We start from the raw sequence: 12,782 nt of genomic DNA, 5'->3' as shown, positions 1-12,782 counted from the left end.
TTAATCATGGAGAAGGCTCGCCCGGGGGAGGAGTCACGTGATGGAGTAGTGGCCGGTCAGGGAACTCCAGCCCTCTCCGGAAAAGTTTAAAAAAAAAAAATACACAAAACACAAAGGTACAGGAATAAAAATTAAAGCAAAGTAAAAGTAAAGGTGGGAAGAAAATGGCAGCGAAGAGAGAAAAGTCGAAGCAACGGGAAGAAGAGAAGAAGAAAGAACGTCGGAAGAAGAAGGTGAAGGCCTTACCTGTCCGAGGAGGGCCCGCTGCAGAGAGAGAAGCCCGCTCCCTAAGGTCAGTGGAAGTCCCAAGCTCGGGACTACAAAAATGGCTCGCGGAGCCGGAGTAAAAGTGCGCAACGCACATGCGCGAATAGTCGCGCATGCATGATGTGCAAGACAAAAAAACACACTGACGGGAGGGGGGGAGCAGCTGAGGAGTCGATCTCCACAGCTGAGAGTGACAGCTGCAACACAGCAACAGGAAGAGAACATAGAAAATAACGAGAACAAGAAAGAAGAGAGCAAAAAGAAAACAAGGAAACAACAGATGGCCAACCAGAGGAAGAAGAAGAAGAAGAAGAACATAGAGAAATGGAAGAAGAAGAGAAAGGCAGGACAATGGATATATTTTTTTTAAAGAATATATGGATTCAGTAAAAGAATGGCAATTACAAGAATTTAATGAAATAAAAAGAAGAATTAAAGTGCAGAAGAAAAAATGAATAAAATAGAGATGGTCATGTCAGAGATAGGAAAAAGAGTGGACAATGTGGAAGAACGTGAAACAATCGTAGAAATGGAAGTAGAGGACTTAAAAGAGAAATTAGAAGAATCTAATAAAAAAGTTAAAGAGCCACAAGAGCAGTTAGCTCAGAAGATAGATATAATGGAAAACTATAATAGAAGAAATAATATAAAGATAGTGGGACTTAAGGAAGATGAAGAAGGCAAGAATATGAGAGAATTTATAAAAGATTGGATCCCCAGGGTCCTAGGAAGACCAGAATTACAGGAAGAAATGGAAATAGAAAGGGCACATAGAACATTAGCCCCGAAACCACAGCCGCAGCAAAAACCAAGATCCATTTTAGTAAAATTCTTAAGATATACAAGAGAAAATATATTGGAGAAAGCAATGAAGAAAATAAGAGAAGACAAAAAGCCACTGGAATACAAAGGTCAAAAAAATTTTTTCTATCCAGACATAAGTTTTGAACTCCTGAAGAGGAGAAAGGAGTTTAATACAGCAAAAACGATCCTATGGAAAAAAGGATATAAATTTATGTTAAAGTACCCAGCGGTACTTAAAATAGTTATTCCAGGGCAGCAAAACAGACTATTCTCGGATCCGGAGGAAGCACGAAAATTTGCAGAACTACAACAAAACAGGCAGAGAGATGAAGACATGTAACGAGAGTAAAAATGACCACGAACTATATGTATGTGTATATATGTGTGTGTGTGTGTATATATATAGATGTGTATGTATATATGTGTGTACATGAGTGTATCCGTATTTAGAGGAAAATCTATAGAGTATAGATAAGAATTAATAAGGGAATGAAAGGGAACAGAGGAAGTAAGGAGGGAAATAAAAGAGTGACCTTTGTTATATATGAAAATTGAAATCTTTTCCGGGGGGGCTGGGGTGGGAGGAGTTACGGTCCCTGCAAAATCAGTTGACGCTTGCGAGTGAATTTGCAAATCCAAATGGAGAGGGGAGATGTGTTTGGGGTTAAGGGCAACTCAAGAGGGGGAGGGGAGAATGGTGTTAAAGAAATTTAGATAGGAGAATAAGGGAAATGTTTGATGTTTTAGAAATGTTGTCTTATAAAGTGTTCAAAACAAGAAAGCAGAAATGGATAAGAAGGAAAGGTGATGATGAGGAAACGGAAAGGAAAGATAAACAAAGTATGAAATGGCTACGATGAACTATATGACTTTAAATATTAACGGAATACATAACCAAATCAAAAGGAAGAAACTGCTAAATTACTGAAAAAAGAAAAATTCGTGCAAGAAACACATTTAACTGAAATGGAGCACAAGAAATTAAAGAGAGATTGGGTAGGACATGTAACAGCAGCGTCATATAATTCAAAAGCTAGAGGAGTAGCTATATTAATCAGTAAAAATGTACCAATTAAAATAGAAGAGGAAATAATAGATCCAGCAGGGAGATATGTAATGATAAAATGTCAGATATATTCGGAGTTTTGGAATTTACTCAATGTATATTCACCTTTCGAAGAAGATCAAAAATTTATGCAAGATATTTTTTTGAAGATAGCAGACATGCAAGGGAACATACTAATAGGAGGGGATTTCAACCATAATTTAGATACAAACATGGATAAAACTGGGAAAAAAATTAACAGAAAAAACAAAGTAACCAAATTTATAATTAAATCGATGCAAGAAATGCAACTTTTGGATATATGGAGGAGACAACACCCAAAGGAAAAGGAATATTCATATTATTCGGGTAGACATAAAACATACTCAAGAATAGACCTATTCCTGTTATCAGCTCGTATGCAAGACAGAGTAAGGGAAACAGAATATAAAGCTAGAATATTATCGGACCACTCACCCCTGATATTGACAATAGAGTTAGAGGACATCCCTCCAAGAATGTATAGATGGAGATTAAACTCCATGCTACTTAAAAGGCAGGATTTTAGAGAATTAATTGAAAGACAAATTAAAATGTACTTTAAAATAAATACGGAATCAGTGAAAGACAAGTTTATACTATGAGACGCAATGAATCGTTCATCAGAGGGCAAATAATAAGTTATGTAACCAAGATGAAGAAGGACTACAATCAGGAGACAGAGCAGTTGGAAAGGGAAATAGTAAATATAGAAAAAGAATTAGCAATGAAGGAAGACACAACTAAAAGAAGAGAATTGGCAGATAAAAAATAAAATATGAAACACTACAAACATATAAGGTGGAGAAGAACATAATGAAGACAAAACAGAAATATTATGAACTAGGAGAAAAAACGCACAAAATTCTAGCATGGCAGCTTAAGACAGAACAAGCTAAGAGAATGGTATTGGCATCAAGGAAAAAAAACAAACATATCACATATAATCCAACGGAGATTAATGAAAACTTCAGAGAATTCTATGAACAATTATACCAAACTGAAAACGAAGGGAAAGAAGACAAAAATAGATGATTTTTTAACTAAAATTGAACTATCAAAATTACAAATAGAGGAACAAAATAAATTAACAGAACCATTTGAAATAGTAGAAATACAAGAGATAATAAAAAAAACTACCAAATAATAAAACACCAGGAGAGGATGGATTCCCAATTATAATTCTATAAAACATTTAAAGATTTATTAATTCCTCCCCTCCTGGAAGTAATCAACCAGACTGACAAAACACAAAGCTTACCAGATTCATGTAAAACAGCAATAATTACAGTAATACCAAAGACAGGGAAAGATCCACTTGCACCAGCGTCATATAGACCAATATCATTACTTAACACAGATTATAAGATAATAGCTAAACTATTAGCAAACAGATTAGCAGAGTATGTACCGAAAATGGTAAATCTAGACCAAACTGGATTTATTAAAAAAGACGCACAACAGACAATATTTGTAAATTTATTAACTTAATTCATGCAGTAGAAGGGAATAAAGCTCCAACAGTAGCAGTTGCTTTAGATGCAGAGAAGGCCTTTGACAGAGTACAATGGAATTATTTATTCAAAGTATTACAAAAATTCAGTTTACCAGAGAAGTATATTAATTGGATTAAAGCATTGGCGAATATGACAGTAAATGGATATATATCAAAGCAATTTAACTTAAGCAGATCAACAAGGCAGGGATGCCCACTATCACCCTTATTGTTCGCGTTAGCTATAGAACCACTAGCAGAATTGATAAGAACAGAAAATAAAATAAAAGGGATAAAAATAAAAGACAAGGAATATAAATCAGTTTATTTGCAGATGACGTTATAGTATACTTAACAGAACCAGAATTATCAATAAAAGAATTACATAAGAAATTGAAGGAATATGGAGAAGTGTCGGGTTACAAGATTAACGCAAATAAAAGTTGAAGCAATGCCAATGAATAATGCGGAATTTATCAAAATTTAAGAAAGAATCACCATTCAGATGGCAAATGCAAGCAATAAGATACCTAGGTATACAAATAAATAAAAACCTCGGCCATCTATATAAACTCAATTATTATCCACTAATGAAAAAATTACAGGACGACTTAGAGCATTGGAAAGACTTACCACTAACACTAATAGGAAGGATAAACTGTATTAAAATGAACATTTTACCAAGGATACATACCTATTTCAGGCATTGCCAATACACTTGACAGAGAAATTCTTCAAGGAGTTAAAGAAAATAATAAGGAAATTTTTATGGAAATGGGGGAAACCGAGGATAGCACTAGTTAAATTAACTGAATGGTATAAACAAGGAGGCTTACAACTGCCAAACTTATTATAGAGCCGCACAATTAAGATACCTATCAGATTTTTATCAAACAAGGGAAAAACCAGATTGGACTAGATTAGAACTAGATAAAATAGGGGAGAAGATACCTGAACATATATAAATGGGATGAAAAATTGGTACCACGTAGGAATTCTCCAGTATTACATCATCTGCTCAATATTTGGAAGAAGATTCATGTAGAAAGAAATAAAACAAATTACCAATTACCAAAACTAATACTGACGCAAAAATCAGTTAATCCCTTTTACAATAGATAACCTTTCCTTTAGAGAATGGGAGAAAAAAGGGATCAAAAGAATAGAAAATTGTTTTTCAGGAAATAAATGAAGGATAAATATAATATAACTCAAGGTACAGTATTGGCATACTACCAACTGAAATCCTACTTGAAGGACAAATTGGGAAGCAGTCTGAGGTTACCAGAGGGAAGTAATTTTGAATATGTGATTACAGACACAATGATAATCAAAAAATTTTATAACAAATATGTATATTAAACTGCAAGAAAAGGAGAATGAGGAAACAAATGGTAAAACTAAACAAAATGGGAACAAGATTTAAACATAAAGATAAGAATGAAACATGGGAGAAGTTATGCTCTGGAACAATGAGAAATACAATAAACATGAGGTTACGTATGATACAATATAACTGGATACACAGGCTATACATCACACCTCAAAAGTTAAATAAATGGGACCCAACAGTATCTGACAGATGTTTTCTTTGTAAAAAGAAATGGGAACAACAATTCATGCAATCTGGACATGTGAGAAAGTGAAAAATTTTGGGAAGATCTAAACCAGATATTAAATAAAATTACAGAAAGCAATATACCAAAAAACTCAGAGATCTTCCTCTTAAGTAACATAAAAAAACAAAGAATTTGGACTTGATTTGGATGGTGCACAAAAAAGATTTGTTAAGATAGCTCTAGCCGTCGCAAAAAAATGTATTATGTCAGCCTGGAAATTAGAAGATAACTTGAGAATACAACAATCGTATATAGAAATGAATAAATATATTCCATTAGAAAAAAAAACATAATTTAAGAAATAATATTAAAATATTTGAACAAATATGGGAGCCATACATGAACACAATAGAGAAAACCTACCGGGGACATTTACCACCTAAATTAACGAAAGTAGAAGGAAATGAAAAGAATTGACTCAGTGGAATTCTTGTTTATTTTTATTGAATGACAACATTGTTTGACTGGTTTAATGTAGCTTAGATTTTGTACTTTAAATGGATGGGGGGGAGGTAGGGAGGGTGGGATGGAGGAGGGAGTGGGGGAGAAAACGACACGATATATTTGAAAAGGAAAATGTATGTATCTTGGTCAATGTGGTTTATGGTGTGAAAAATAAAAATTTTTAATTTAAACAAAAGAGAAGGCTCGCCAGCGGCTATATGTTGCGAGGTGTTTTGAGGAGAATGTCACCGAAGGCTCTTGCAAATTTCAACAGATGGACCGTGGAGAGCGTTCTGACCATTTGCATCGCTGTCTGGTATGGAGCTGCCAACACACAGGGTAGGAAAAAGACTACAGAACTTGCCCAGGGCCATCACGGGCACCAGCCTTCACTCCATCGAGGACATCTACAAGAAGCGGTGTCTTAAGATGGAAGGCTCTATCCTCAAGGACCCCCCACCACCCAGGCCGTGACCTCTTCACTCTGTGACCATCAGGAAGGAGGTCCAGGAGCCTGAAGACGAGCACCCAGCAACACAAGGACGGCTTCTTCCCCTCTGCCATCTGATTTCTGAATGGACAATGACCCCGCCCCCCCCACCCCCGACACGGCCCCACTTTTAAGCTAATATTTGTTAGATGTAATTTATAGGCAGTTTATGCACCTATGATGCTGCCACAAACCCGCAAATTTGGCGACGCGAGTTCACAAACTGCGTTAACCCCTGTTTGCTTCCCTCCGCAGCCCAACATTGCCAATGGCCGCTTCAGAGAGGAAAGAACAGCGTCGGAACAGACATTTGAGGGTAAATTTTGGCGGTGGATGAATAAGGGGTGGAGCTTGTGGGGTTGGGGCAGGGAAGGTGGCTGGTTTAGATGTGGGAGCGATCACCTCCTCAATTAATGGGGCATTGACGAGGTTGTAACAGCAGAAGGCTTATTGGGGGAGTGAGGGGGCTCGGCGGGGGAGAGTGGAGGGGCTGGGCGGGGGAGAGCGGGCGGGGGCTGGGCGGGGGGAGAGTGAGGGGCTGGGCGGGAGAGTGAGGGGCTGGGCGGGGGAGTGAGGGGCTGGGCGGGGGAGTGTGAGGGGCTGGGCGGGGGAGTGTGAGGGCTGGGCGGGGGAGAGTGAGGGGCTGGGCGGGGGAGAGTGAGGGGCTGGGCGGGGAGAGTGAGGGGCTGGGCGGGGGAGAGTGAGGGGCTGGGCGGGGGGAGAGTGTGGGCTGGGCGGGGGAGAGTGAGGGGCTGGGCGGGGGAGAGTGAGGGGCTTGGGCGGGGAGAGTGAGGGGCTGGGCGGGGGAGAGTGAGGGGCTGGGCGGGGGAGAGTGAGGGGCTGGGCGGGGGGAGAGTGAGGGGCTGGGCGTGGGAGAGTGAGGGGCTGGGCGGGGGAGAGTGAGGAGCTGGGCGCGGGAGAGTGAGGGGCTGGGCGGGGGAGAGTGAGGGGCTGGGCGCGGGAGAGTGAGGGGCTCGGCCATTGGTTGATGTGCAAGTGAGGGGATTGGCATTAAGAGATGGTCATGATAGTTTAGTGGGAGGCTGGGCGATTGGCCGACGGTGAGCGGGAGGTTGGGCGATTGGATGATGGTGAGCGGGAGGCTGGGCGATTGGCTGACGGTGAGCAGGAGGCTGGGTGACCCTGCTGCCTGGTGCAGAGAGGAGTACCTTTGCCCCATTTCTCCAGTTCCTCCCGCTGAGCCTATTCCTGTCCCCTCCCTCCCTCCCCCCCCCCCAACCCAGCTTCCTCGTCAGCGGCGGATGATCCACAGGGATCCCAGGAAGACCTGGAAAAGTCTCCCGAGAAGAACAAGAAGCGGAATCGTTGCTTCCTTTGCAAGAAGAAAGTGGGACTAACGGGTGAGCCTGGCGCCTTGTGGGGGGAAGTGTCAGGAGCACAGAGTAGGGAGGGGAGTGCTCATCAGATTGAGGGGGTGAGAGGAGTCCCTGTCTCGAGCCGCCACTGTCCATGTGGGGAGGGATTCTCCCCATGTCTATGTGGGTTTTCCTTGGGGGCTCTGGTTTCAAAGCGTACTGGGGGCTGTAGGTCAGTTGGGTATAAGTGGGTCGGAAGTGCCCGTTACCGTGTTGTAGGTCTAAAAAAATTTTTTTAAATGTTAGAGTGCCCAGTTTTGTGTGAAGGGGTGGGATTCAGTGGGAAACCTTCAGGTGGTAGCGCCCACCCTCCCCACCTCCCTATGCTCCTGTCCTGCCCCTCCCAATAGGAGGCGTCCTGAGAGCAAGGGAGGTGTGAGCTAACTTCACTGGACACCTTGTACGTCGCGGAAACAGGCCATCAGACCCGATGTGCCCACGCTGGATGCTGCACGGACAAAGTCCTGCTGGGGACGGTCTGGATTTCTCAGACAGTACTTTTATTTTTAAAAATTCAATTTAAGGAGGAATAAAGAAACAGACGCAGTTAGCCTGGCAGTCAGCGCAAAGCTGCTAGAGCGCCAGGTTCAAATTCGGTGCGGTCTGCACATTTTCCCCCCCCCACTTCCCCCAGGTCTGCGTGCGTTCCCTCCCACCGTTCAAAACAAACCTGGGGTTGGGGGGGAGGGTCAGCATGGGCACATGGGCCGGAAGGGCCTGTTGTCGGTCTGAATTTAAATTTAGATGGGCCGGATAAAGTTTGAGAGTTGATTCATTAGGCAAACACGGCAATGCTGCGTTTACCAAAACAGGCAGTTTTAAAGAGCAATAAAAGCCGACTCTTGACAAAAATGTAAACATAACGTTTATTTCACCACAAATGAGAGAATGTGTAGCACTTGAAGTTATGGTTAAAAATGAACAGTGTAAAAGAAGCATACAGTCCAGAATTTTGGGACTTCGGCTGTACAGCATCTGTGTGGGCGAGTTGGGCCAAATGGGCTCATTCCACAAGGAACACACTGCAGCAAGGTTTCTTCGTGATAAGATGACCATGTATACTTGTGTAATCATCAGGGTTTTTGGACCAATTTTTGGGGTCAAATTTGGGAAGGGTCAACTTTGATACGGGTCTTACTTTTGACACGGTTGGTACCTACTTCGTTCAAGGCGTCGGGAGCACAGATGGCCTGACCAGGTGGTAAATCCCCATTAGGGGAGGTCAGATGGATTGACGGCCGGGGCCTAGGAAGAGAACCTGTGGCTGGGACGTCGGGAGCTCAGAAGGCCGGGGGGGCGAGGATCCGTGGTTGGTTGTTGAGAGCTCGGATGGGCGGGGTAGTCGGGGCGAGGATCTGTGGTCGGGACATCAGAAGCTCAGATGGAGGGGTGTTGGATGTGGGGATCTATGGGGTGCCGGGAGCTCGGATGGGTGGGTGGTCGGGGCATCAGAAGCTCAGATGGGCGGGCTGCTGAGGTCAAAAATAGGGAGGGGTGGTCGACCTTTACACGTGTTACACGGAAAACACAAGAGGTGGGGGTTGACCATTGTGAAGGACCAGCGATTACATAAGTATACAGTACCTGTATTAAACGTGGTTGCTTGTTGCCGCTGTTTGTGACACGTACGCACTCAAAACCTGCTAAAATTTAAAAAGATTGAGCTCCGAGTTATCGGGTGGCTTGGATTTCCACACTTTTACTGTAACGTGTTCACAGGCTTCCCGTCTCAACGGGCCGTGATTGGGGAGGGGCATTAGATTGGTGGGAGGGAGGGGTTCGGTTGGATTTGGAACAGGCAAGGCTGGGCTCGGATTGGGTTCAAATATTTTTGGGGGGGGAGTTGGGATGTTGGAGTGGGAGGAAGGGGTAGGTTGGCTTGGAAAGGAGACAGTTGGATGTGTGGGGGGGAGGACGGGAAATTGGGGTAGGTTGGGGTTGAGATTGGTCTCCCGCGTATTGAAGCAGGGGATAGAATGGGTTTGGGATGGAGAGGGGCAGGTTGACTTGGACGGGGTGGGGGGTGTGGAGCAGCTGTATTCTCCAGGGAGGGGTTCAGGTTGGACTGGGACTGGATGGGATGGTCCGGTGTGACTGCAGTGACCTGCCCAGCCCCCAGGCCTGACAGCGATTCGCCATATTCGGTCTCTCGGGCCTGCCGATGATTTGGCTGCTTTTGGCAATGCAGCCAGCCTCCACATCCCCAACCGATTTCCCGGCTGCCGGCCTCCTCCCAGTCTCCCAGTGATCCGGCCGCCATCCACTCCCCCTATCTCCCAGCAATCAAGCTGCCAATGCCATCATCCTTCCCCCCCAACCCCCCCCCCCCCCCCCCCCCCCCCCCCCCCACAGGTCTGCCAGTGATTCAGCCACTGCCCTCCCCTTCCCCCCCCCCCCCCACCTCCCAACGGTCTGGCCACCTCCCCACCCTCACCGTCTGTTGGTGATCTGACAACCTCCTCCCAGTGATCTGGCAACCTGCTCTCGGCGATCTGACCACCTACCCCAGTCTCCCTGTGATCCGGCCCACCCCCTGGTCTCCCGGTGATCCGGCCACCCCCTTGTCTCCCAGCGATCCGGCCACCCCCTGGTCTCCCGGCGATCCAGCCAGACCTTGTGTTCCCGGCGGTTTGCCAGCTCCCGGTCTCACGGTGCGCCCTCTACATTCCAGGGTTCGAGTGCCGGTGCGGCAACCTGTACTGCTCCGTCCACCGGTACTCCGACATGCACGCCTGTCACTTTGACTACAAAGCGGATGCCGCGGAGAAGATCAGGAAGGAGAACCCAATGGTGGTCGGGGAGAAGCTGCAAAAGATTTAAGCGCCTCGGAATAAACCCTTCATCTGCATGATCCGAGCTGCCTGGGGCACTTCGCCTGTTCCTGTGTGTTCCGGGAGGGGAGGGGAGGGGGGTTGGCTGCTCGAAGTGGGGGAGGGGATGACGGGCTGCTACTCTGGCTGGGGAGATGGGGGTTGAGGGATGGCACTGAGGGTCTCCCGGTGGAGGGAGGATGGGGATGGGAGTGAGGGTGTCCAGCTGGAGTCCAGGCTCACCCCAACTGACTTGTCCCTACTTCTGGGGGCTGGGAGCCCCATTTAGGGCGGGGGTAGGGGTGTTGTTGGCCCATCTGCCTCTCTTCTTCCCCCCTCCCCTCTTCTGTCCCAAATCTCTCCCTTTACCCCCACCATCAAAACAGCTTTCTTTCTTCCTCTCCCTCTATCTCCCCCTCACTCCCTCCGTCTCCCCCTCCATCTCACCCCTTGCCCCTCCGTCTTTGCCCCCCACCTCCACCCTCCGCACTCTCCCCTCAGCACGCTCCTCTCCCTCCCCTGCTCCTGCTCTCGCTCTCTCCCGCTCCTCCTCTTCCATCTCCCTCTCCCTGTTTGCTCTTCCCTGCACCTCCGAAACCACCCATTCTTCCCTTTCCCCTCTCCCCTGCCGTGTGCCTCGGGTGCCTATCCTCTACCCCACTCAGTCATGAGCCTGAGCCCCAACCGCCTGTTCCCCTCGAAGGGTTGAAGGGTATCACTGTGGTTCTTGACCACGATGATCCAGACAGCAAATACTGAGGGGAAGTCTGTCTCGCCTTTTTCTCCCTATCCACCTCAGAATCCCAAAATAGGGATTTTTAAAAATATATATATATATATATATATATATAAATATAGGTATATATAATCGATCACTCCTCCCATGTCTCCGAACATCGAACATGTCCGTAACTGCTAAGACCTGATCGCTGTAGGGAAACACATTCACAAAGAACCTTTGGCAAAAGTTAAAAATAAAACTGAGATCGGTTTATTTATTTTTTTTAGATGTGTTTTGTTTAGTGGTTTTGGGGGGGGGGGGGTCTCTGAGAGGCGTGGATCTGCCCCCGGGGAACTCGTTCTGAAGGTATTTGTCACACTTCCAAATACAGTTATTCCACAGGAACCACACTAGGATCAGTGTGGGGGCGGATAGAGGGCTGTGGGAGAGAGCATGGAAGTGGGATCTAGTGAGTGGACTGATACAGGGCTGTGGGGAGAGGGCAGGGAAGTGGGATCAGTGTGGGGCAGATACAGCCTGTGGGGAGAGAGGGAAGCAGTGTGGTCAGTGTGGGGACTGACACAGGGGTGTGGGGAGAGGGCAATGGGATCAGTGTGAGGCAGACACAGGCTGTGGGGAGAGAGCGGAGCAGAGTGATCAGTGTGGGAACTTATACAGGGTGGTGGGAGAGAGGGTTGAGGGTAGTGGGATCAATGTGTGGACCGATACAGGACTGTGAGGAGACAGCTGGTCAGTGGGATCTGTGTGGGGACTGATACAGGGCTATGGGGAGAGGGCAGGGCATTGCGTTCAGTCTGGGGATGGATACTGGGCTGTGAGAGTGTGGGGACTGAAACAGGACTGTGGGGAGGGAGTTAGGAGTGGGTTCAGTGTGGGGACTGATACAGGGTTGTGAGTAGAGACTGGGTCAATGGGCTCAGTGTGGGGACTGATACAAGTCTGAGGGGATTGAGCGGGGAAGTGGGATCAGTGTGGGGGCTGATACAGGGCCGTGGGGAAGGGGGTTGGGGGTAGTAGTGTCAGTATATGGACTGATACAGGGTCGTGAAGAAAGAGTGGGGCAGTAGGATCAGTGAGGGCACTGAAACACAGCCGTGGGGAGAGAGCGGGGCCGTGGAATCAGTGTGGGGACTGATACAGGGCTATGAGTAGAGAATGGGGCAATGGGATCAGTGTGGGTATGGATAGAGGGCTGTGGGGAGGGAGGATCACAGTGGGATGAGTGTGGGGACTGATACAGGGCTGTGGTGATAGAGTGGGACAATGGGATCAATGTGGGGAATGATACAGGGCTCTGGGGGAGAGAATGGGGCTCTGGGATCAGTGTGGGGTCTGATACATGGCAATGATAGAGAGTGGGCCAATGGGATGTGTGGGTACGGATAGAGGGATGTGGGGAGGGAGGATCGCAGTGGGATGAGTGTGGGGTCGGATACAAGTCTGTGGAGGAGAGAATGGGGCACTGGGATCAGAGTGAGGACTGAAACTGGGCTGTTGTGAGAGCGCAGTAGTGGGATGAGTGTGGGGACTGATACAGCGCTGTGGGGAGAGTGCAGGGCAGTGGGATCAGTGTGGGAATGATAGAAGGCTGTGGGTATTGAGCGCGGAAGTAGGATCAGTGTGTGGACTGATACAGGGTCGTGGAGAAAGA

General features: G+C 46.4%; 1 protein-coding gene across 1 annotated transcript; it reads left to right on the top strand.

Annotated features, from left to right (window-relative positions):
* The first annotated feature begins 6,365 nt into the window (after positions 1-6,365).
* LOC138764439 (AN1-type zinc finger protein 6-like) lies at positions 6,366-10,430 on the top strand. The gene is made up of 3 exons (XM_069940362.1): positions 6,366-6,519; positions 7,448-7,564; positions 10,251-10,430. The coding sequence occupies exons 1-3, from the start codon at positions 6,381-6,383 to the stop codon at positions 10,397-10,399; spliced, it is 405 nt and encodes a 134-aa protein (XP_069796463.1). The 5' UTR covers positions 6,366-6,380; the 3' UTR covers positions 10,400-10,430.
* Positions 10,431-12,782: the final 2,352 nt, after the last annotated feature.

Source organism: Narcine bancroftii, chromosome 5, assembly GCF_036971445.1.
Source record: "Narcine bancroftii isolate sNarBan1 chromosome 5, sNarBan1.hap1, whole genome shotgun sequence".
Classification (NCBI taxonomy): domain Eukaryota; kingdom Metazoa; phylum Chordata; class Chondrichthyes; order Torpediniformes; family Narcinidae; genus Narcine; species Narcine bancroftii.
This window is presented reverse-complemented; position numbering and strand designations above follow the sequence as displayed.

Excerpts from the sequence above, each read along its gene's own strand:
- LOC138764439 (XM_069940362.1), top strand. The coding sequence starts at position 6,381 with ATGATGCTGCCACAAACCCGCAAATTTGGCGACGCGAGTTCACAAACT. Across the intron at positions 6,520-7,447 it reads GTCGGAACAGACATTTGAGG|CTTCCTCGTCAGCGGCGGAT; the intron begins GTAAATTTTGGC and ends CCCCCAACCCAG. Across the intron at positions 7,565-10,250 it reads GAAGAAAGTGGGACTAACGG|GGTTCGAGTGCCGGTGCGGC; the intron begins GTGAGCCTGGCG and ends TCTACATTCCAG.